Raw genomic sequence first — 20,785 nt, forward strand, 5'->3', positions numbered from 1 at the left:
ACTCTTCCAGGAAGCACAACAAACCACATCATTCTGAATCATAAATAAGCCCTCACATGTTCTCTGCTGCTGTGCTCAGCAGCTTTAACAGGGTCTGTCTCGTCATACAGACACATATCCCTCCCCCGACACAGTTACAGCCCTCCAGTGTTATGAATTTATAGAATATAAATATCTGAATGGCATGAACATACAGAGTGCATATCCAGTGTTGGGTGTGAATAGCATAGCTTCGGCTCTCCTGCAGGTTCACCCACAAAACAGCAGCTTCGCAGGAGGCTGGGCGGAGACTCAGAAAGTACATTAGCATTTAGCATGTTAGCATGTAGCATGTTAGCATGTAGCATGTTAGCATGTAGCATGTTAGCATGTAACATGTTAGCATGCTAGCATGAAGCATACTAGCAGTACTGCCTCCTTACATCGTCTCCTTTGCTCTGCGTCACAGTTTTAGAAAACACAAGACATCGACCAAGTCTGCCACAGCAGTCAGTCTAGCACGACAGCCTGGCAACAAACCTTCAGTAGTTTCCTGTTCTGTAGTTAGATGTGACGTTGCTGGCTGACTGGAGCTTCTTTGGGAAACGTAGGTGTAATTAAAGTGCAGGTGGAAGTTGTGTTGTCGAATTAAAATCGACGTCAACATCAGTTAACACCTCTACCTGTCTCTCTTGTATACAGCATAACATATTCCGAGAAACAGGGAGAGAGAAAATATATTTCTGATGCTCGACGCACACACGTCAAAATGTAATGCTTTTCAGTGTCAGTCGTACCTCCTCTGTTCATCCACATCGCTGCTGAATAACAGTGTTTCATTTCAGCACAAAATGAGATGATTTTCCTGTGAAGAAGCCTTGTGTTTCTCTAGAGGTGTGGGGGCGTGCTGACAGTGTTGGTAATGGGGTGTGTGTGTAGGTGTGTGTGTTGGGTATATAGGGGTGTGTGTGTGTGTTGGGTATATAGGGGTGTGTGTGTGTGTGTGTGTTGGGTATATAGGGGTGTGTGTGTGTTGGGTATATAGGGGTGTGTGTGTGTTGGGTATATAGGGTGTGTGTGTGTGTGTGTTGGGTATATAGGGGTGTGTGTGTGTGTGTGTGTTGGGTATATAGGGGTGTGTGTGTGTTGGGTATATAGGGGTGTGTGTGTGTGTGTGTGTGTGTGTGTGTGTGTGTGTGTTGGGTATATAGGGGTGTGTGTGTGTGTGTGTGTGTGTGTGTGTGTGTGTGTGTGTGTGTGTGTGTGTGTTGGGTATATAGGGGTGTGTGTGTGTGTGTGTGTGTGTGTGTGTGTGTGTGTGTGTGTGTGTGTGTGTGTGTGTGTGTGTGTGCTACAGCACCCCTGTCAGGCAGAGCAGGAGCACCAGGTGCAGTGTCACCAGGTAGGAGAGGAACAGGTAGCGCGAGCGCCCCCGTGTCCTCAGCAGCTTGGAGCAGTACAGGCTCCGCCCTCGCAGCCAGCGTCGCCATGCCAACACCCCGCCTCGCACCTGGAACAGCAGGGGTCACGGGGTCAGGGAAGTTAATCTGCTTCTTCACTCCAGTTGAAGGAGCAGTAAGTCAGGGTCAACACACAGGGTGTGTGTGTGTGTGTGTGTGTGTGTGTGTGTGCTGACCTTGCGTGTCAGAAGAGGCTCGTTGGGATCTAGAACCAGACCCTCCCATTGGTCTTCTGTCTCCATCTGAATACTGACGTCTCTCTGGGGTGAACCAGACTCACTGGAGACACACACACACCATTACAGCGTGGATACACAACACACACACACCATTACAGCGTGGATACACAACACACACACACCATTACAGCGTGGATACACAACACAAACACACCATTACAGCGTGGATACACAACACACACACACCATTACTGCGTGGATACACAACACACACACACCATTACAGCGTGGAGACACAACACCCACCTGACTCTGTCCTCCGCCAGCCGGAGAGCTTCCTCCACAGCCGCCCTCCTGCTCCTCTCCTCAGAGACGGTCTGGTTCAGCTGGTCCACCCTCCTCTGGAGCTCACCCAGCCTGGAGCACACACACACACACACACACACACACACACACACGCAGACACACACACACCATTATACACCATACGCCAGAAGTACTGGGCCACCTGATAACTCCATATGAAGGATTCTGGAATAATAGGTTCAACAAGCAGGTGTCCACATATCACAAAAGCATTTAGTGCACATTCACACGCACGCACACTCCCTCTCTCTCTGTTTCTCTCTCACACACACACTCTCGGGTGGAGGTACCTCTCATGGAGCTGGCTGGCTGCCAGGGTGTTGATCACGTCCGCAGCACTGCTCCTCTCCTGGGGAGCCCCCGGGGCCTCCTCCACAGACAGCACCTCCTGTTGGATGGAGGACCGCTGCAGAGAAACACACACACACACCACCACAGTGAAACACACGCACACACACACACACACACCACCACAGTGAAACACACACACCACCACAGGGAAACACACACACACACACCACCACAGGGAAACACACACACCACCACAGGGAAACACACACACACACCACCACAGGGAAACACACGCACACACACACACCACCACAGTGAAACACACACACCACCACAGGGAAACACACACACACACACCACCACAGGGAAACACACACACACACACACACCACCACAGGGAAACACACACACACCACCACAGGGAAACACACACACACCACCAGATACCCCAGGTCAGCCATGAAGCTTGTTCTGTGTTTCTACTGTGAGTCTTTAAACCAGTGATGTCTATGCTTCTCACCTCGCTGTGTAGATTCTCCTTGCTGGCGGCCATTTTCTCTGACACTTCCTTCCCGCCGCTGGACAGCAGCAGGAGCTGTTCCTGCTTCTGGTGAGTCCTGACCTCCTCTCTCTTCTTCTGCAGGCTCCGCGCCTCGTCCCTCTCCGCCACCACGGCCCACATCTCTCTCTGCAGCTGCGCCTTTTCTTTAAGGACAGCATCTAGCTGCTGCTGGTGTTCCTGTTTCGTCAGAGCCGTCTCCCCCTCCAGCTCCTTGTTCTCATCCTCCAGTCTCTTCATTTGGGAGGTCAGGTGCTCTGTGCGTTTCACCAGGGCGGCGTACTGGCTGTTCACAGACTGAACAGCAGTCTCTTTCTGCTGTAGCTGTTCCGTCAGGACCTGTACCTGAGCCGCTGTGTGGAGACACTGGGACTTGAACATCTCCACCTCAGCCGTCAGAGCTGAGGTGATGCTGTGATGTGCGGCCAGGGAGTCTTCCTGTTGCTCTGAGAGGCTGAGATTGATCGTCTGGAGTCTCTGCAGCTCCTGGCGAAGGAAGAGAGACTCGTTCTTCAGCGTTTCCGAGGCGGACTCTGCAGTCTGGACCTCGGCCGTACGGTCGTCGAGGGTCCCGCGAAGACCGTAAAGTTCCTCGGCCTTCTGAGAGAGCGCTTTCCTGGCGTCCTGGTGCTCCTCCAGCAGAGCTGTGTATTTCTCCTGGAGGTTGACGAAGGCACTCTGGTTGTCTTCCACCGTCCTACTCAGTTTCTCGGACTCGGCGGAGAGTACCTGAAGTTGACTCTGCAGCTGCGCCGCCAGCTGTGTCCGCTCGGCTAACTGGGCGTTGAGGCGGGCAGATTCCTCGGCGTGTCCCTGCAGGGCGTGGAGCGCCCCCGCCTGGCTCTGCAAGGACTCCTTCAGAGACGCCGCTTCTGAGGCCTGAGAGAGAAGATTATTGTTGAGCTTTGAGATAAACTCCTGAAGGCCGGACGCTTCCCCTCTCAGACTCTCACATTCGGACTCTTTGGCTTGGAGGTTTAAATGTAAACGTTTTATTTCGATTGAGGACAATCTCTTGTGGTCCGCGATGGCTTGCTCTTTGTCTTTCAGAGAGTCCTTCAGGTGGGAGGATTCAGCCGTGAGGCTGTCGAGCGAACCCCTCAGCTGTGAGATCACGTCCTCCAGCTCTGAAACACGAGTCTTTATCAGGATGCTTCCGTCCACCACCTGTTTCAGCTGCGTGTCCCTCTCCGTCAGGTCGCCGCACATCCGGAGGTTCTCCTCCTTCAAACGAGTCAGCTCACTCTGGAGATGTTTGGTTGTTTCTACGCTGGAATGGAGCTGCACCCTGAGGCTCTCAGAGTCTGTGAGGTTCAGAGTCTCCGAGCTTCTGAGTTGTTCCTCCAGCACACTTCGCTCTTTCTCAGAGTCGCGCAACGACTCGTCTCTGTCAACGATCGTTTCCTGAAGATGACGGACTTGGGCCTGCAGCTCCGTGATGGTCTCCACCTTCTGGCCCGTCTCACCTTTGACCTCTTCTACCATGGCCTTTAACTTCTTCACTAACACCTGCTGCAGTCTTATCTTCTTGTCTTTCTGCTGTAAGGTCGACTCTAAGCCGTCTTTGTGAGTGCATGCTGCGTTGAGCTGTTCTGTTAGTTTACTAATCTGTCCGTCCCTTGTCATGTTTTCACTCCTGACGACTGAAGTTTCTTCGAGAGACTTTGAGGCCTCTGTGACAACTCTTTGAAGTTCAGAGTTTAAACTCATATTCTGCTCGTTGAGTGACTGCATCTTATCTCTAAGATCCACCACCTCCTTCTGTTTCTGGGCCACATCTTGCCTCAATCTGGCATTCTCTGAAGCGTGGGTTTCCAAAGCTGTCCTCAGATGGGTCACTTCCACCTCAAGCTTCTCTTTGTTTTCCTTCACGACACCAAGCTGACTGCCCAGTGACCTCACAGTCTCGTTCCTCTGATCGAGCTCATCCTTGGAATTCTGATATTCTCCTGTCGTGCGTTTCAGAGTCTCCTCTTTCTCCTCCAGACGACGACTGAGTTCCAGCCGTTCTCCCCTGAGAGCGTCTGCCTCCACCTGCAGCTTGGACAAGCCGTCTCTCTGCAGCTCAGCTTCCTGCCGTAAGGAGCCGCACTCCTCGGCTGACTGCAGCAGCGCGGCGCTCTTCTCCAGAAGGCCGGCCTTCAAGGCAGCGCCCTGTTCCTGCAGCAGAGACAACGTTTCCTGCAGCTGAGACAGTTGTTCCCGCTGGATGTTTATTTGCGAGCTTTGTTCTGTCAACGCTTGTTGCTTCTCCTGTATGTGGTTGTGTAGTTGATGGATTTGTGAGTTCAGACTGTCGATATTCTCCTGTAGGCGAGCTGCTGTCTCGTCCTTCTCTCTGACAGCTCTGGAGAGTTCGCTACATTCCTGTGTCTTCTCCCGCAAACTCTCTGATAACAAATGTTTAGTTTGTTCCAGAACTTTATTCAGTTCTTTGTTGAGTGACTTCATCTTATCTCTAAGATCCACCACCTCCTTCTGTTTCTGGGCCACATCTTGCCTCAATCTGGCATTCTCTGAAGCGTGGGTTTCCAAAGCTGTCCTCAGATGGGTCACTTCCACCTCAAGCTTCTCTTTGTTTTCCTTCACGACACCAAGCTGACTGCCCAGTGACCTCACAGTCTCGTTCCTCTGATCGAGCTCATCCTTGGAATTCTGATATTCTCCTGTCGTGCGTTTCAGAGTCTCCTCTTTCTCCTCCAGACGACGACTGAGTTCCAGCCGTTCTCCCCTGAGAGCGTCTGCCTCCACCTGCAGCTTGGACAAGCCGTCTCTCTGCAGCTCAGATTCCTGCCGTAAGGAGCCGCACTCCTCGGCTGACTGCAGCAGCGCGGCGCTCTTCTCCAGAAGGCCGGCCTTCAAGGCAGCGCCCTGTTCCTGCAGCAGAGACAACGTTTCCTGCAGCTGAGACAGTTGTTCCCGCTGGATGTTTATTTGCGAGCTTTGTTCTGTCAACGCTTGTTGCTTCTCCTGTATGTGGTTGTGTAGTTGATGGATTTGTGAGTTCAGACTGTCGATATTCTCCTGTAGGCGAGCTGCTGTCTCGTCCTTCTCTCTGACAGCTCTGGAGAGTTCGCTACATTCCTGTGTCTTCTCCCGCAAACTCTCTGATAACAAATGTTTAGTTTGTTCCAGAACTTTATTCAGTTCTTCGTTGAGTGACTTCATCTTATCTCTAAGATCCACCACCTCCTTCTGTTTCTGGACCACCTCTTGCCTCAATCTGGCATTCTCTGAAGCGTGGGTTTCCAAAGCTGTCCTCAGATGGGTCACTTCCACCTCAAGCTTCTCTTTGTTTTCCTTCACGACACCAAGCTGACTGCCCAGTGACCTCACAGTCTCGTTCCTCTGATCGAGCTCATCCTTGGAATTCTGATATTCTCCTGTCGTGCGTTTCAGAGTCTCCTCTTTCTCCTCCAGACGACGACTGAGTTCCAGCCGTTCTCCCCTGAGAGCGTCTGCCTCCACCTGCAGCTTGGACAAGCCGTCTCTCTGCAGCTCAGATTCCTGCCGTAAGGAGCCGCACTCCTCGGCTGACTGCAGCAGCGCGGCGCTCTTCTCCAGAAGGCCGGCCTTCAAGGCAGCGCCCTGTTCCTGCAGCAGAGACAACGTTTCCTGCAGCTGAGACAGTTGTTCCCGCTGGATGTTTATTTGCGAGCTTTGTTCTGTCAACGCTTGTTGCTTCTCCTGTATGTGGTTGTGTAGTTGATGGATTTGTGAGTTCAGACTGTCGATATTCTCCTGTAGGCGAGCTGCTGTCTCGTCCTTCTCTCTGACAGCTCTGGAGAGTTCGCTACATTCCTGTGTCTTCTCCCGCAAACTCTCTGATAACGAATGTTTATTTTGTTCCAGAACTTTCTTCAGTTCTTCAGTTGCTACTCTGAGGTCCTCCTTCTCTTTCAGTAAACCGTCCATGATTTTGTGGTTTTCGGCGTGTTGCATTTTGAGGCTGGAAATCTTCTCTTGCAGAGAACTATTGTCTGTGTTGAGTTTGGTAATGAATTTCTCCTTCGTAGCGACTTCCTGTTGCAGTTTCTGATTCTGCTCAGTCAGGTTGTTGAGCTGCAAACCCATAACTGAACTCTGCTCAAGGGTCACGGTGACCTTGCTATCGAGTTCAGAAGCTACCTGTTTCTGTTGAGAAAGCTCCTTCTCTCTGATGTCGTAGTCAGCGTGGAGACGCTGGTTCTCCTCAGTCAGGGCCTGGATGTGGCTTTGGAGGCTCACCACTGCAGCCTGCCTCTGTTCCACTTCCTGCCTCAACTTGATGTTATCGGCAGCCTCGTTCTCTAGAGTTGTGAGTTGACATCTAAGGTGCAACACAGTCTTCTCCTTTTCGTCCACATTGTCGCGGAGTTGTTGAAGTTGGGTGTTCAGGCTGTCAGCCTGTTCCTGCAGATCTGTGGCTTCCGCTTCAGAGGCACTGAGCGTCGTCCTAATATTTGTACATTCATTTGTTTTCTCCTGAAGCATCTCGGAGAAGGATTGTTTGTTTTGTTCGAGGACCTCGTTCAGTTTGTGAACTCTAACACTAAGGTCCTCTTTGTCTTTTTGTAGCCCTTGGATAATTTCATTACTTCCTGACTTCTGTAATTCAAATACAGATATGTGACCTTGCAGGTCACTCTTCTCATTTAACAGTTCTGAATTGGATTTTGTCATTTCAGCTAGTTCTGTTTGCAGACTCAAATTATTCTCAGTAAAGCTGTTAACTTGAGTTTTCAGTTGTGCATTCTGGTCAACAGCACTTTTAAGTTTTTTACTTAACCCGTCCACATGTTTCTTTTGGGACTTTAGTTTCTCGGTAGTTCCTCTAACATCAGTTTGCAGTTGCTTATTTTCAGTCTCCGTGCTTTTCAACAGCTCCTCCAGTTTAGAGACGTTTTCAGACTTCTCCTCCAGCTGTTTGGACAAAGTCTGTAATTCTAGGTTGAGCTTATCCAACTCCGCCAGAAGCTTGTTTCGCTCCTCCTTGAAGGACTTCATCTCGTCCTCGTACGTCTGCTCCTTGTCTAGCAGCTGGTGTTTGAGTTCTTCACTGGAGACGTCACTTTCCCTCAGCTGGGAGATAAGACTGTTGGACTCCTGCAGTTTCTGCGAGGCTGTCGTCACCTGATCTTTCAGCGACATCATCTGAGCTTCGCACTCTGAGAGATGATTAGAATGAAGAACATTCTGCTTCTGGATGTCCCTGCGGAGGTCCTGTACGGTCCGCTTGTCCTCCTGGATCTGCTTGGTCAGCTCCTGGACATCCCCCTCCCTCTCCTCCCTCTCCTCACGGAGCCGGCTCAGCTCCTCCTGGCTCTCCTGCAGCTGTCCTGCCAGCTGCACCATCCTGGCGTTCAGCGAGCGCTGGTCTGAGTCCTGAGAGTCCCGGAGGATCTGCGTCTCTCTCTCTGCTTTGGTCAGAGAACCTTCCGAGAGAACCAGCTGTTCCTCTTTGAGCTTGATCTCCCGGGTGAGTTTGGAGATCTGCTCCCCGTGTTCTGCCATGCTGCCCTGGAGGGCGGCGATGTCCCTGTCCCGCTCCTGGAGGACGTCCTTCAGGAGGTCCATCTCCCGCTCGCAGGTCTGCAGGTCGTGGATCAGCTGAGCTCGCTCCTCCAGGTGGGCCGTGTTGATCTTGTCCAGCTCGTCTGTCGCCTGATCCAAGTCGCTCTGCAGAGTTTCTATAGTCGCCTCCTGCTTCTGAGTCTGTTGGTCGAGAAACACATTTAACATTCGGACTAGTCCGTGAAAGATAAACGATCACAAGCGACTACAAACAAGATCATTTGCAGATCATATCAGTAGATTTGTTTAAACTAAATCTTACCTTCTCTTTGAGCTCACTGAGTTTCTGGGACAGGTCAGCCTCTGAGGTCTTCAGCTCTGAACACTGTTTTTCAAAGGACTTGCAATCCTCTGAAACCTTGATGAGCTGAGAAAAGATTATATTATTATTTGTATCCATTATAAACTAACAATTTGAAAACTTTCTCAGACCGAATGTAAAGACATGAGGACTAGATGCTCCAGTCTTACGCTCTGCTGTGCTTGCTGCAGCTTGTCAGACAGGTCTCTGTGCTGAGCGTCTTTGCTCTTGATGGAGTCCCTGAGCTCGTCCAGCAGCTCCTGTGTGTCGGCTGTCTGGGCCAGGCGGGCATCCTTCTCCAGCAGGGAGCTCTCCAGGCATTCCTGGGTCTCACTCAGCCTGGAACACAACCAGGCCAGGGTCACTCAAGTACCAGGCCAGGGTCACTCAAGTACCAGGCCAGGGTCACTCAAGGACCAGGCCAGGGTCACTCAAGGACCAGGCCAGGGTCACTCAAGGACCAGGCCAGGGTCACTCAAGTACCAGGCCAGGGTCACTCAAGTACCAGGCCAGGGTCACTCAAGGACCAGGCCAGGGTCACTCAAGGACCAGGCCAGGGTCACTCAAGGACCAGGCCAGGGTCACTCAAGTACCAGGCCAGGGTCACTCAAGGACCAGGCCAGGGTCACTCAAGGACCAGGCCAGGGTCACTCAAGGACCAGGCCAGGGTCACTCAAGTACCAGGCCAGGGTCACTCAAGTACCAGGCCAGGGTCACTCAAGGACCAGGCCAGGGTCACTCAAGGACCAGGCCAGGGTCACTCAAGGACCAGGCCAGGGTCTAGACCATTTCAACTGGTGGGCAAGCTGGGGCCAGTTGTACTGTTAGAGGGGCCAGTTACATTAAACGTTTTTGTTGTCATATAGTTTTCTTCACTGGATTGCAGTCATTAACAGGCAAAATAACATGTTTTTAATCATTCAGACTCTAGTGTAGGGCTACCCTTTGAGCTGCTCATTCAGGCTGGCGACCAGGAGCTGGTGTTTCTCTGCGTCTCTGCCCTGCTGACTCCGCAGGCTGGACAGCTGGGTCTGCAGTCTGGCAGAGTCATTCTGTTCAGGGAGACAGACTGAAGAATGAGTCACCGAGTCCCTTAAACAAGCAATCAGCATCAACAGCTGTCCTACATCTACAGCACACCATAAACAGGAGAAAACTCTCAATTTATTTCTCTGCTATTTATGACAGTGATATTACTCTAACATGAAAATATTTTACCTGCTCGTTTTAAGATTACTGACTACATTACCCATGACAGTGATTTTATACATATTATACACCAAGTGAATTTATGAGAAAAACACTTAATGTGTTAAATCTCTTATCACTGCTGATGAAGCCGTAAACACAACACAGTGGGTTAAAACAAGCACACCAAACAGATTAGTCTTCACCATAAGGTGCATTCTGACACACACCCCTGAGACCCAAAATCGCTGCTTTCTAGCACACAGACAAACCTGAGAGAGCCAAAAAGGCAGACTTTCTTCATTTACATCAAAGGTCACCTGTATTAGAGGGGCTTGTGTTACAGTCCTAGTATTCATAAGAAAACATGCAGTAAACCAAATATATAAAACAGCCAGAGGTTGTATTCTGAGTACATAACATTGATGCATTTTGATCTTAGGCAGAACAAGACAAGATATTTTAATGCGCAACATTTTAGGTCTCTCCAAGGGTTTCTCAGCAACAAGTTACCCAGATGTGAGTGTACCAGAGTGGAGGAATTTAAAAAGCCTTGGAAAAGCATTCAGAACCAGAAAAAAATGGTTGGATAGGTTGAAAAAATATTCTTGGAAAAAAAGGTTTCCCCCCTGCTTTTCACAACGTATGCTTCATGTTTTGGCTACCCACAATGTTTTGGGGGCTATCTCGTTTTTTATGATCATTGACCTATGCACCCCCCCTCCTCAGCAGGCTCCGCCCCCCCCAGCAGGCTCCGCCCCCCCCAGCAGGCTCCGCCGCCCCCAGCAGGCTCCGCCCCCCCCCCAGCAGGCTCCGCCCCCCAGCAGCAGGGTTACCTGCAGGGTCTCGATGCGTGTCTGCATCTGCAGCCTGTCCTCCAGCTCCCCGCAGCGCTCCTCCAGGAGAACCATCTGCTCCTGCAGCTGGTTCCTCTCCTGCTCCAGGTCCTCCACCACCGAGCGCAGGCCTTCTGCAGGGAGCAGGGGGGTGTGGGGTGTGTGTGTGTAGGTGTGTGTAAGGGTGGGTGTGTGTGTGGGTGGGTGTATGTGTGTATGTGTGGGGGTCAGATGGTAAGTTGGTACAGAGGGAAAAATGTATTCAGGTGTAAATTCAGAAGTCATGTATCCACCACCTCGTATTATACATAAGGATGGAGAACTGTGTAGCAAGAACGTTCTCCAACATAGACATCAATATGCTTCATGCTTGAACGTGAGATGGAATCTCATAAAAGACACACTGACCACACCACATTCACAGATCTGAACTTTTAAGAGTCCAGAGTACTCAAGACGAATACTAGCCAGTCCAACCAGCATGCACAGAGATCGAACAAAAAAATTATCTGGATAACAAACCAACTCTCAATATGGCGTGTTGAAATGTTCAGGCTGAATGTTGAACGTGATACGACTGAAAAAACAACCACACTGATCCCATGACAACGACGGAATGTTAGATGACAAAAGGCGGCAAAAACAAACCGAATGGCAAAACCACACCCCCAAAACATGATGAGTGGGGTTCGGGCGGAGGTAGCGACCGAAAGGTTTTGGCGTGCATGCTAGCGTAGATCGTGTCGCGGGTGTCACACCTGTGTTGGGGGAAGTGTACTGGGGCCACCAACCTCCCATGTTCTCCCCCTCCATCGGGGTGCTGCTCTCGGACTGGTCTGGGAAACCATGGCGACCGTCAAACTCAAACTCTTCCTGAAGGGAGACACACACACCATCCCCCATTACGACACTGTCTCCATGACGACACTGTACTACAGTCCTTCATACTTGTAGATTTAGACTTATATAATATATTATTATAATATAATTCAACATTGATAATCCTCTGATGATGACACTATATTACAATAAACTGAGAGGGTTTCTGAGGACCACCGCAGCTTGGGGAAAGAATTACAATTATTATAAAAAGCCCATAATGTTCAAATATTTGGGGAAAGGCCAGGGTTTTCATGTGGTTTACTTACATTTTCACTTTACTAAAGGACAAACACAACAGACATTACCGTAGCCATCTTAAAAAAAGATTACAAAATAAATAATGAATGAAGATTGCATAGATTAAAAAGTATATGGGATGTCATAAAAGCTCCTGTAGGTATAATCTGTAGGTTTCCCAAAATGTCTGTCTATAGAGTGTATGATATGTATATATAGTGTATATACATGTGTATATTTACAGTACGTTTGCTGCCCCCTACCTCCAGGCTGCGCTGGTCCGGGCCCCCCGGCCTCCTGCCTCTGCCCACCTCGAGGGCTCGTGCCTGGGCCAACTCCCCCTCCATCCCCTGCTGCTGGCCTGCCAGCACTGGATCAGAGCAGCCAGGAAAGAACCAGTCATCCTCAATCAGTTTTGTGCCACAGGGAGGAGGGGGGGGGGGTACATGTAGATGTGTTCAGGTGAACAGGGGTGAAACTAGATGTGGAATAGTGATGTGAGGAGGCAAGGATGAGTCACAGGAGGGAGGGATGAGGATGAGAGATGGAGGGAGGAGAGGTGGGATAGAGGGATGTCTGGAGAGAGAGAGAGGATGGACCAGAGAGGAAGAGCACTCGCTCCGTCACTACCAAACAACCTCCACCCCCCATGGGAAAGACAACACGTCACAGTACGACTCAACAGCAGGTCAGAAGAGAGAATGGGAGAGAGCTAACAGGACCGGGCGCTAACAGGACCGGGCGCTAACAGGACCGGGCGCTAACAGGACCGGGCGCTAACAGGACCGGGCGCTAACAGGACCGGGCGCTAACAGGACCGGGCGCTAACAGGACCGGGCGCTAACAGGACCGGGCGCTAACAGGACCGGGCGCTAACAGGACCGGGCGCTAACAGGACCGGGCGCTAACAGGACCGGGCGCTAACAGGACCGGGCGCTAACAGGACCGGGCGCTCTGCGAGTCTTCCTGTACGGTGGCAGCATGTGGGCAGCGTCCTGGTCGCAGGCACAGACAGGAAGAAGAGGCTAGACAGGAAGAAGAGGCTAGACAGGAAGAACAGGAGGCCGAGACATGAGAGGTGCCGTTTCTAGGATACGATGAAAGCTTCGGGAAAATCATGATTCAGAGTCTGACGGATGAAGGGCTCTGGACATAGGTCTCCCAGACTTGGCCCAGTGAATCTAGAAACACCAGGAACCAGCATATCTAGAAACACCCTAGACCAGTGTATCTCAAAACACCAGCATTGGTTCAGCAGACGAGGTAATGCGGGCGAGAGAAAGGGCCTACTGCAGGACGACTGAACTTACTGCAGGGCATGAATTAAAAAGGTCAAATAGCAGAAAACGCATTCCCATCTGTTTTGTGGTGTCAGGGGGGGGGGGGGGGGGGGGCAAGCACAAGGGGGAGGGAGGGGGACAGACATGGTGCGCAGGGGTCAATGTATGAGAGACCAGGACAATGGCATGGTGCAGATACTATTTGGATTGACAAATTACTGATTACAATACAAAAACGTTCAACGGTGACATAAAAAAGGACAGCTCCTAAATGTAAGACTTTGGCTCAAAGATTCTCTGATCTACTGAAGATGATGTAGATCTCTCATACATTGACCAGTGATAGGAATCTTGAATTTTAAAAGTATGCAAAACTAGGAGGTAAAATATTCAAACAGACTTGACTGTTTGGACCAATCAGACCACGTTGTGAGGAGTTAGTGGAACCGTAGGAATGTTTAGTTTGGTTTTCGCCACACAGAGACAGACACACACCACTATGTAGACAAGTATTTTACAAGGTAGCACCAGATTGTGTTAGACTTCATCCCTGGTTAAACCCCACACTGAGCTAAGCACATGAAGATTCCCAGTGTTAATATCCACCAAGTTATCCTGCCTCCACAGAAACTGTGTTACTGTATGTTCTCCTCTGTTCCCCCAAAGGATCCTGTTCCACTACAATAACCCACAGAAAGGTAGGGAGGACAAAAGAGAGGGAAAGAGGGAGGGAAAGAGGGAGGGAAACTAAGGAAGCAAACAGAAGATGGAAACAGAGAGGTGTGGTGCGCAGGCGGAGTCTGTACTGCCAGGGGCTCGCCCTGGTGGAAGCTAGGGCCCAGGGGAGCAGCGGGCAGTACAGGAAGGACCGCCTGTGGAGGGGAGAGGCCTGCATGCACAAAACTGATGGGAAACTCATTCTCATTGGCTGCCACTGTCCCAGGAGCAGGGGGGGGGAGGGGCCAGAGCACAACCGATGCTCGTGAGGAGAGGTGGAGGGAAAAACAAAAAGATACTTCATAAGAAAGGCTGCTGGGAGGGCAGTGTTTTTAGATATTGTTGAACATTTTTCTTTTGATAAAACAAATGCTTAAAGGCATTTCAACAAAGTTCTGTGTTGGAGTTGGTATTACCGTAAATACTGACACCAAGATTTGAATGCAAATGTATAAGTTCCAAATATCGGTTATCGGTCTCCTTGATTATTAATAATTGGTATCATATCGGCCCTGAACAAATCATATCGGTGGACCCCTTTTCCATTCTCCAGTGCAACACCAACCCTCCAGCAGTACACCACAGGGCTGGAGGTGCTCTTACCCTCTCTGTCCTCCTCCATGTTGGCCATGCGCAGCCCCAGAGGGGTCTTGTCCTCGCGGCCCCGGGACCTCATGGCCCCGCCCTCAGACAGCATCTCCTGCCACTCCAGCAGCTGGCCGTCCTCAGCGCTGCCTGACTCACTGGCCTGCAGCACAGCAACCACACACTCACTGGCCTGCACCACGGCAACCACACACTCACTGGCCTGCACCACGGCAACCACACACTCACTGGCCTGCACCACGGCAACCACACACTCACTGGCCTGCACCACGGCAACCACACACTCACTGGCCTGCACCACAGCAACCACACACTCACTGGCCTGCACCACGGCAACCACACACTCACTGGCCTGCACCACGGCAACCACACACTCACGTATTTATTTAATAATATTGTAAAAAATGGGCTGAGGGGTGAGAGGAGAGGGGTAAAAGCTGACCTGAGAGGCGGCCCTCTTGGTGACCTGCTCCAGGTCAGACTGCATCTTCCTCTGCTGTTCCTCGTACAATATCAGCTTTGCCTGCAACACGTCTGCCAGCACACGGTACACACCAAGATCATACATGTATACAATACACACCAAGATCATACATGTATACAATACACACCAGGATCATATACTCCCATATACACACCAAGATCATACACTGTCTCTCACACCATGATTGTACTAGAGGAAGAGGTGGTTACCGTTCTGGGCCTTGACCTGGTCGTACTGCTCCAGCCTCCAGCTGTTCTCCTCCCGCTCCTCTTCCAGCTCAGTCACGTGCCTGCGCAGGGCCGAGAGGTCCGGGCCCGCACCCCCACCCTGGAGGACACACAGGACGCACCCAGCTCAGCTCACTGGATGAGGGACGACGTAGTGTTATGAGCTGTGATATCTGGGCACTCACCTGGCCCTTCCTTAGCTCCTCCTCCAGCTGTCTGATACGAGACTTAGACCACGCCTTCATCTTCAGGAACTTGGCTTCTGATTTACTGGCTTCCTCCGTTTTCAACTTGGCTTGTGCTGTAGAAGACAGAGATGTGAGAATGTGAGTGTGTTGGGGGAGGGGGGGGGGGGGCAGGTGGGGGGGTGGGGGGTGCAGGTAGCTAGTGAGTTGACTGGAAACAGGATCACATCACCCCCCCCCTCCCCCGGGTGTCGCTGCCTACCCTCCAGCTCTGCTACCCTGCAGGCCGCATCCCCCCCCACTCCCCCCAGTGGGGGGGCTGGCGTTGACGTTGTCATGGCGGCTGTCTGCTCCGCCCCGGCCAGCTCGGCCCGGTGCTCCGCCTCCAGGCTCCGCAGCTGGGCCTCGTGGCTCTGCATGCGGTCCCTCAGCTCCGCCTCGTGGCTCTGCATGCGGTCCTTCAGCTGGGCACGCATCACATGCTTCTCAGCTTCCATCTGGGAGCGCAGGTTCTCACGCTCCACCTGCAGACGCCGAGCATGCTCAGACAGGTCCTGCAGGAGGAGGAGGAGGAGGAGGAGAGAGGAGGAGAGGTGAAGGAGAGAGGTGGAGAGAAGAGAGGAGGAGAGAGGTGGAGAGAAGAGGAGGAGGAGAGAGGTGGAGGAGAGGAGAGAGGTGGAGGGAAGAGCAGTAGGAAGGATTGAAGTAGGGGAGATTTTAGAGAGGTTTTTGTCTGCCAAACATACTCCTTGTTGAAGACTAAAGTTGAAATGAATACAGAACATGTTCAACGTGCTTTTAAGCCTCTACATGTAGCTTCTGCAGTAAAGACAGGAAGCAGATCTAGTTGTAGTTCCCAGACAGAAAACAGATCAAGATGTAGAGAGGAGGAGCACCTGTATCTGCTGGTCTCTCCCGTCCAGTTCCTCCTGCAGGACGGAGATCACCTGGTTCTTCCCTTGGAGAACCTCCTCCTTCTCATGCAGCTTCTGCTTCAGGGCCTTGAGGAGCTGGAGGAGACAGGCCTGTTTAACTCCGGGGCCAGTACTGGAATTCTGCTACCGTTAGACCAGTTCACTCATAACATGCCAGTGTCAACATACAGTGACTGACATTCAGAGGGTTGTCCACTTTTTCAATTAAACAATAAAATTATTAAAGAAAGTATTAAACACTTTTTTTAATAAATGTAAGATTGTTATGAACATTTTTTACTTAGACATCTATAATGCAAAGACACCGTGTGCTGCTGTGTCCTGTCACAATAAGCCCACAGTTTGTAAAGCCCTCAGAGGTTAGGGTTACCTGCTCCAGGTCAGAGCTTGCATCTTGTTTAGCCACCATCTTGAACAGTTCCTGTTCATGCTTCTGGTTCACCTCAGCCAGAACACTGTCTTTCTGCTGGATGATGTCCTTAAACGTCTGGATCTGGGGGAGAGACACACAGACAGCTTTCACAACAGGGCAGCTGCATGGTAGTTACTGTAACTTGCATGTAAAGTGGGTCCAGAAGCTGCTTCAGTAGAGGACGTACGTTCTGCTTGTACATGTTCTCCTTCTCCTCGTGCTGGGTTCTCTCAGAGAGCAGTAGGTTCTTCAGGCTGTGGTTCTGCTCCTCCAGCAGGCTGCAGCGCTCCTCTCCCTCCCCCACCCTCCTGGTCAGGTTCTGCACCTGCAGATCCAGCAGGGCAGCGCCCTCCTCTGGACACACCAGCTGCCAACGCCACAGAGTTTACGTGACCAAACATGCAGTGACTGTCTTCTGGGCAGTGAACCCCTCCAGGAGGAACAGCAGTCATTAGTGCAGAAGAAGAGTTTAGGATGAAGAGAGGCTGCGTTAGCATCATCCCCCTCACAACGCTGTTAGATAACAGACAAGGAGACCTGAGATGTCCAGTTATATCAGGGGTCTCCAAGCCTGTTCCCGGAGGGCTACATTCTGGTTTTCACTACAACACAAATCTACCACACCTGCTTCTTATAACTAGTTGGTTGATGTGTTGAATCAGGTTAATTACAACTGGGGTCAGAGCAAAACAGCCTTCCTGGTATCCTTCCAGGAACAGGGTTGGAGACCCCTGAGTTAGACACACGTTACCCCACCCATAAACACACAAGCGTGGTCGTGGTGGTTTCTCCTAGGTGGTCTGAAGGCAGGTGTGTGTACCTGCTCTCCGGGCGTCAGCGCCGGGGCGGCGGGCGCGGGCCCTGCCAGGGCAGCGGGCGCGGGCCCTGCCAGGGCGGCGGGCGCGGGCCCTGCCAGGGCGGTCTGCAGGTGGATGATGTAGGCCTCCTTCTCCAGCAGGCGGCGCTCTCGGTCCTGCAGCATGGCGTCCATGTGCTCCCCTCGCTGTCTCCCAGACGCCAGCGCCTGCGTCTGGGAGACAGCGGACAATAAAGTCGCTATTGGCTCTCTGAAAACACTGGACATCTTTTCAACCATTCAATTGTTTTTTTGTCGTTGTTTTTTTTCAAAAATATTTGTTTAACTTTCTGAACTTTTTCTTTTGAAACTTGTTTTCGAAAATATCTTTGTAACGTTTTATTTTTACTTTTTTTTACTTTTTTCAACAAACAAAAAATCAGGCCTTTTTGAAAAACTATATCAAATATATATATTATATTTTTAAAACCTTTCGAAACTTTTTCCACACACAACACAACGCAATATATGTCATATGTGCTGACACTAGCACATATGACATAGCAACTTTAGACATCAGGAAGTGTCATACCTTGGCCTCCAATTCCTCATCTTTTTTGGAAAGTTGGTGCTCCAACTCCTCCACCCTCTTCCTGAAGAGAAGGACCTTCCCCCTGCTCGCCTGATCGCCCGCCTCACCTCCACCCTGCAGGGGTCACAGTCACAACGTTAACCCTAACCCTGCAGGGGGTCACACAGTCACAACAAGTGTGTATGTGTGTGTGTGTGTGTGGTCTCACCTTCCTAGAGTGGGCAGACGAGCCCTGGTCCAGGTTCTCCTTCCTCAGGTCCTCCAGCTGGGCGCTGAGGGACGTGACCTTGGCCTTGTGCTGCAGGCGCATCTTGGAGAGCTTGGCATCGCTCGCCTGGAGGACACACGATCATCATTTACATTTAGTCATTTAGCAGACGCTCTTATCCAGAGCGACTTACAGTAAGTACAGGGACATTCCCCCCGAGGCAAGTAGGGTGAAGTGCCTTGCCCAAGGACACAACGTCATTTTGGCACAGCCGGGAATCGAACCAACAACCTTCTGATTAATAGCCCGACTCCCTAACCGCTCAGCCACCTGACCCCCTTGTGCCCTTCTGTGTGAACGCGTGTGAGCAGAGACGAGGTTAAGCTCTTCTCCTTCTCTCTGCAGCCTCACCTTCAGCTGCTGGTCTCTGGTCTGCAGGGCGGCCTCCTTCTCTCTGATCAGCGCCTTCAGCTGGGAGACCAGCTGCTCCGTCTGACTGAGCCGCTCCTGGAGCTCTGCTGGGTCTGGCTGCCGGCCAGGCCCCTCTGCTGCCCCCGGGGGAGACCCTGGGGCCTGGGGGGAGAGAAGGGTCATGGCTCTGGGTCCCTCGCTAAATCTAGTCCAGTTTAAAAGTGAATTGAAAGAGAATCGACCCTGTAACACGTCTTAGTTCACCCCGTCTGTGTACTCACTGCCAGGTCAGGACCGCCCTCATCATTGGAGAACCACTTCAGCATGGTTTCAGCTTATATCTGGAAGCAGATAGAGACATTAAGGAATTCAACAATGTCCAGCTGTTGTACTGGCATGGGGCCTCTGACCGTGGTGCCAACTGCAGACCAGCGTGAGACAGCTTAGTCTGCTTGAGATGCTCAAAAAAGAAGGTCTGTTTAAGGAGCAGGTGTCCACATACTTTTTGACATGACCATTGACCACCAAAATAGTGTTAAAAGAAGACATCTAATATTTCTATATGAAGCATTTGTGAATTGCTTTGGATGAAAGTGTCTATGTATACAATAAATGTATCGTAACATAGCGTAATTGGTGTGCTAGTTTAAAACATGTTTTTAAACTTTCTCTCAGACCATCAATGCACTCTGAACAACACGGGTCATCAGTTGCCAGAAGTATGTTGACAAGCTAGCTGACTAACCTACTAGCAATGAACAGCTCGCTCAGCAATACAAGAGGCCTTAGTCTAATCCTCGAGTCCTTAATTATCATGGAGGACGTCACATGGTTTTGACATTCTGCAGTTTGAAAGACTATTTGACATACCAGCAAGTTAACTGTGTGCACAAATGCTGTTTAGGCTGCCTTTCAGAAAACAATCTCACGTAACAAATGGCCGAAAAAGTGCACAGCATGACCTGTTACAGTACAGGTACCGAAAGATCCTCTCTGCTTGCTCATTTACACCCAAACTTAATTAACAGTTCATCAAAACCCTTCAGTTGTGAAATCAATAAGCTACTGACTCAAATAGAGCAGATCCGGTCTGGTACCTTTAACCAGCCTCATCATATGGTGAACTGAATGTCGCCGTCCTTTTAAAATTGCTAATGCTACCTGGCTAACTAGCCCATTGGCTATGTAAGCTAGCTGCGCCATTAGCCCTCTGGTTTACAATCGTAATGCTAGTTAAGTAGCTGGTGAACTTTAATCAGCTAGTTGGTAAGAAGGCTGTTTTAATATACTAGCCAAGTTTCGTATACAGTATCCGTCATTGTAGCTGACCATGATTAACTCAGACCCGGACGGCGAGGTGGCTAGCTACAAGCTAGCGGTACAGACACCTCGAAACTCAGGCAGAAGCTGTTTGCTTGCGCTAGTAAAACTACTTTGCATGATCCTACCTGATTTACCCCTTCATAAGGACGAAAGTTGATACAGCTCACAAGGAAACCTTGAGAAAAGCTTATTATGGCGATTTATGTACAGCGTTATTCTCATGTGACACAGTTGAGTTGAACTAGGCGAGGACACTGTCAACACAGACCAATGAACACCACTTGCGCATGCGTGTACTGACGACTGGCCTTAAACTGTGTTCACACCAGTTTTAGCGAATTATTCGCGCGAATGAAGCGAATTTTTAGCTTCGCGTTCATTTGTGTTTATTCGTGCCAATCGCTAGGAACCAACCGTTTTTTTTTCGTCGGCAACCATGTCCGAAATGGCAAATGTAAACAAATACGAAAACGTCAGTGACATCTCAACATTGATAAACTTTCGTGACACGTATAGTTGAGTGTTTCTCAGACCTGGTCCTCAGGGACCCCCTGCCCTGCATGTTTTAGATGTTTCCCTCTTCCAACACACCTGATACAAACGAATTGGTCGTTATAAGGTTTCTGCAGAGCTTGATGACGACCCGTTCGTTTGAATCGTTGGAGAGTGAAACATAAACTCTTCAAGCTACAGGAACTTTAGGGTGACCATGTTAAGACTTAACTAAGGATCAGTAATAAATGACCCCCCTTTTATCCAAATACAGTAGGCCTGTGGT

The 20,785-nt window shown here is 50.6% G+C and overlaps 1 protein-coding gene across 3 annotated transcripts; it reads right to left on the reverse strand.

Moving 5' to 3' along the window:
• Positions 1 to 1,262: 1,262 nt before the first annotated feature.
• Positions 1,263 to 20,268, reverse strand: si:ch211-220f16.2 (uncharacterized). 3 transcript variants are annotated; one of them, XM_062472086.1, is made up of 26 exons: positions 20,133 to 20,268; positions 18,966 to 19,025; positions 18,685 to 18,846; positions 18,274 to 18,399; positions 18,066 to 18,179; positions 17,498 to 17,707; positions 16,865 to 17,044; positions 16,636 to 16,758; positions 16,227 to 16,340; positions 15,593 to 15,884; positions 15,331 to 15,446; positions 15,128 to 15,245; positions 14,877 to 14,968; positions 14,432 to 14,576; positions 12,095 to 12,201; positions 11,504 to 11,585; positions 10,713 to 10,846; positions 10,149 to 10,196; positions 9,631 to 9,740; positions 8,859 to 9,027; positions 8,650 to 8,754; positions 2,796 to 8,528; positions 2,275 to 2,390; positions 1,925 to 2,035; positions 1,616 to 1,718; positions 1,263 to 1,489 (listed from the first exon to the last, which is right to left on the reverse strand). In XM_062472086.1, the coding sequence occupies exons 2-26, from the start codon at positions 19,008 to 19,010 to the stop codon at positions 1,331 to 1,333; spliced, it is 8,814 nt and encodes a 2,937-aa protein (XP_062328070.1). In that variant the 5' UTR covers positions 19,011 to 19,025; positions 20,133 to 20,268; the 3' UTR covers positions 1,263 to 1,330. The 3 variants fall into 3 exon arrangements, with proteins under 3 accessions (XP_062328070.1, XP_062328069.1, XP_062328071.1); XM_062472085.1 differs by having other exon boundaries at positions 11,471 to 11,585; XM_062472087.1 differs by lacking the exon at positions 10,149 to 10,196 and having other exon boundaries at positions 11,471 to 11,585.
• Positions 20,269 to 20,785: the final 517 nt, after the last annotated feature.

The sequence above is a fragment of the Osmerus eperlanus genome, chromosome 10, assembly GCF_963692335.1.
Source record: "Osmerus eperlanus chromosome 10, fOsmEpe2.1, whole genome shotgun sequence".
NCBI lineage: Eukaryota > Metazoa > Chordata > Actinopteri > Osmeriformes > Osmeridae > Osmerus > Osmerus eperlanus.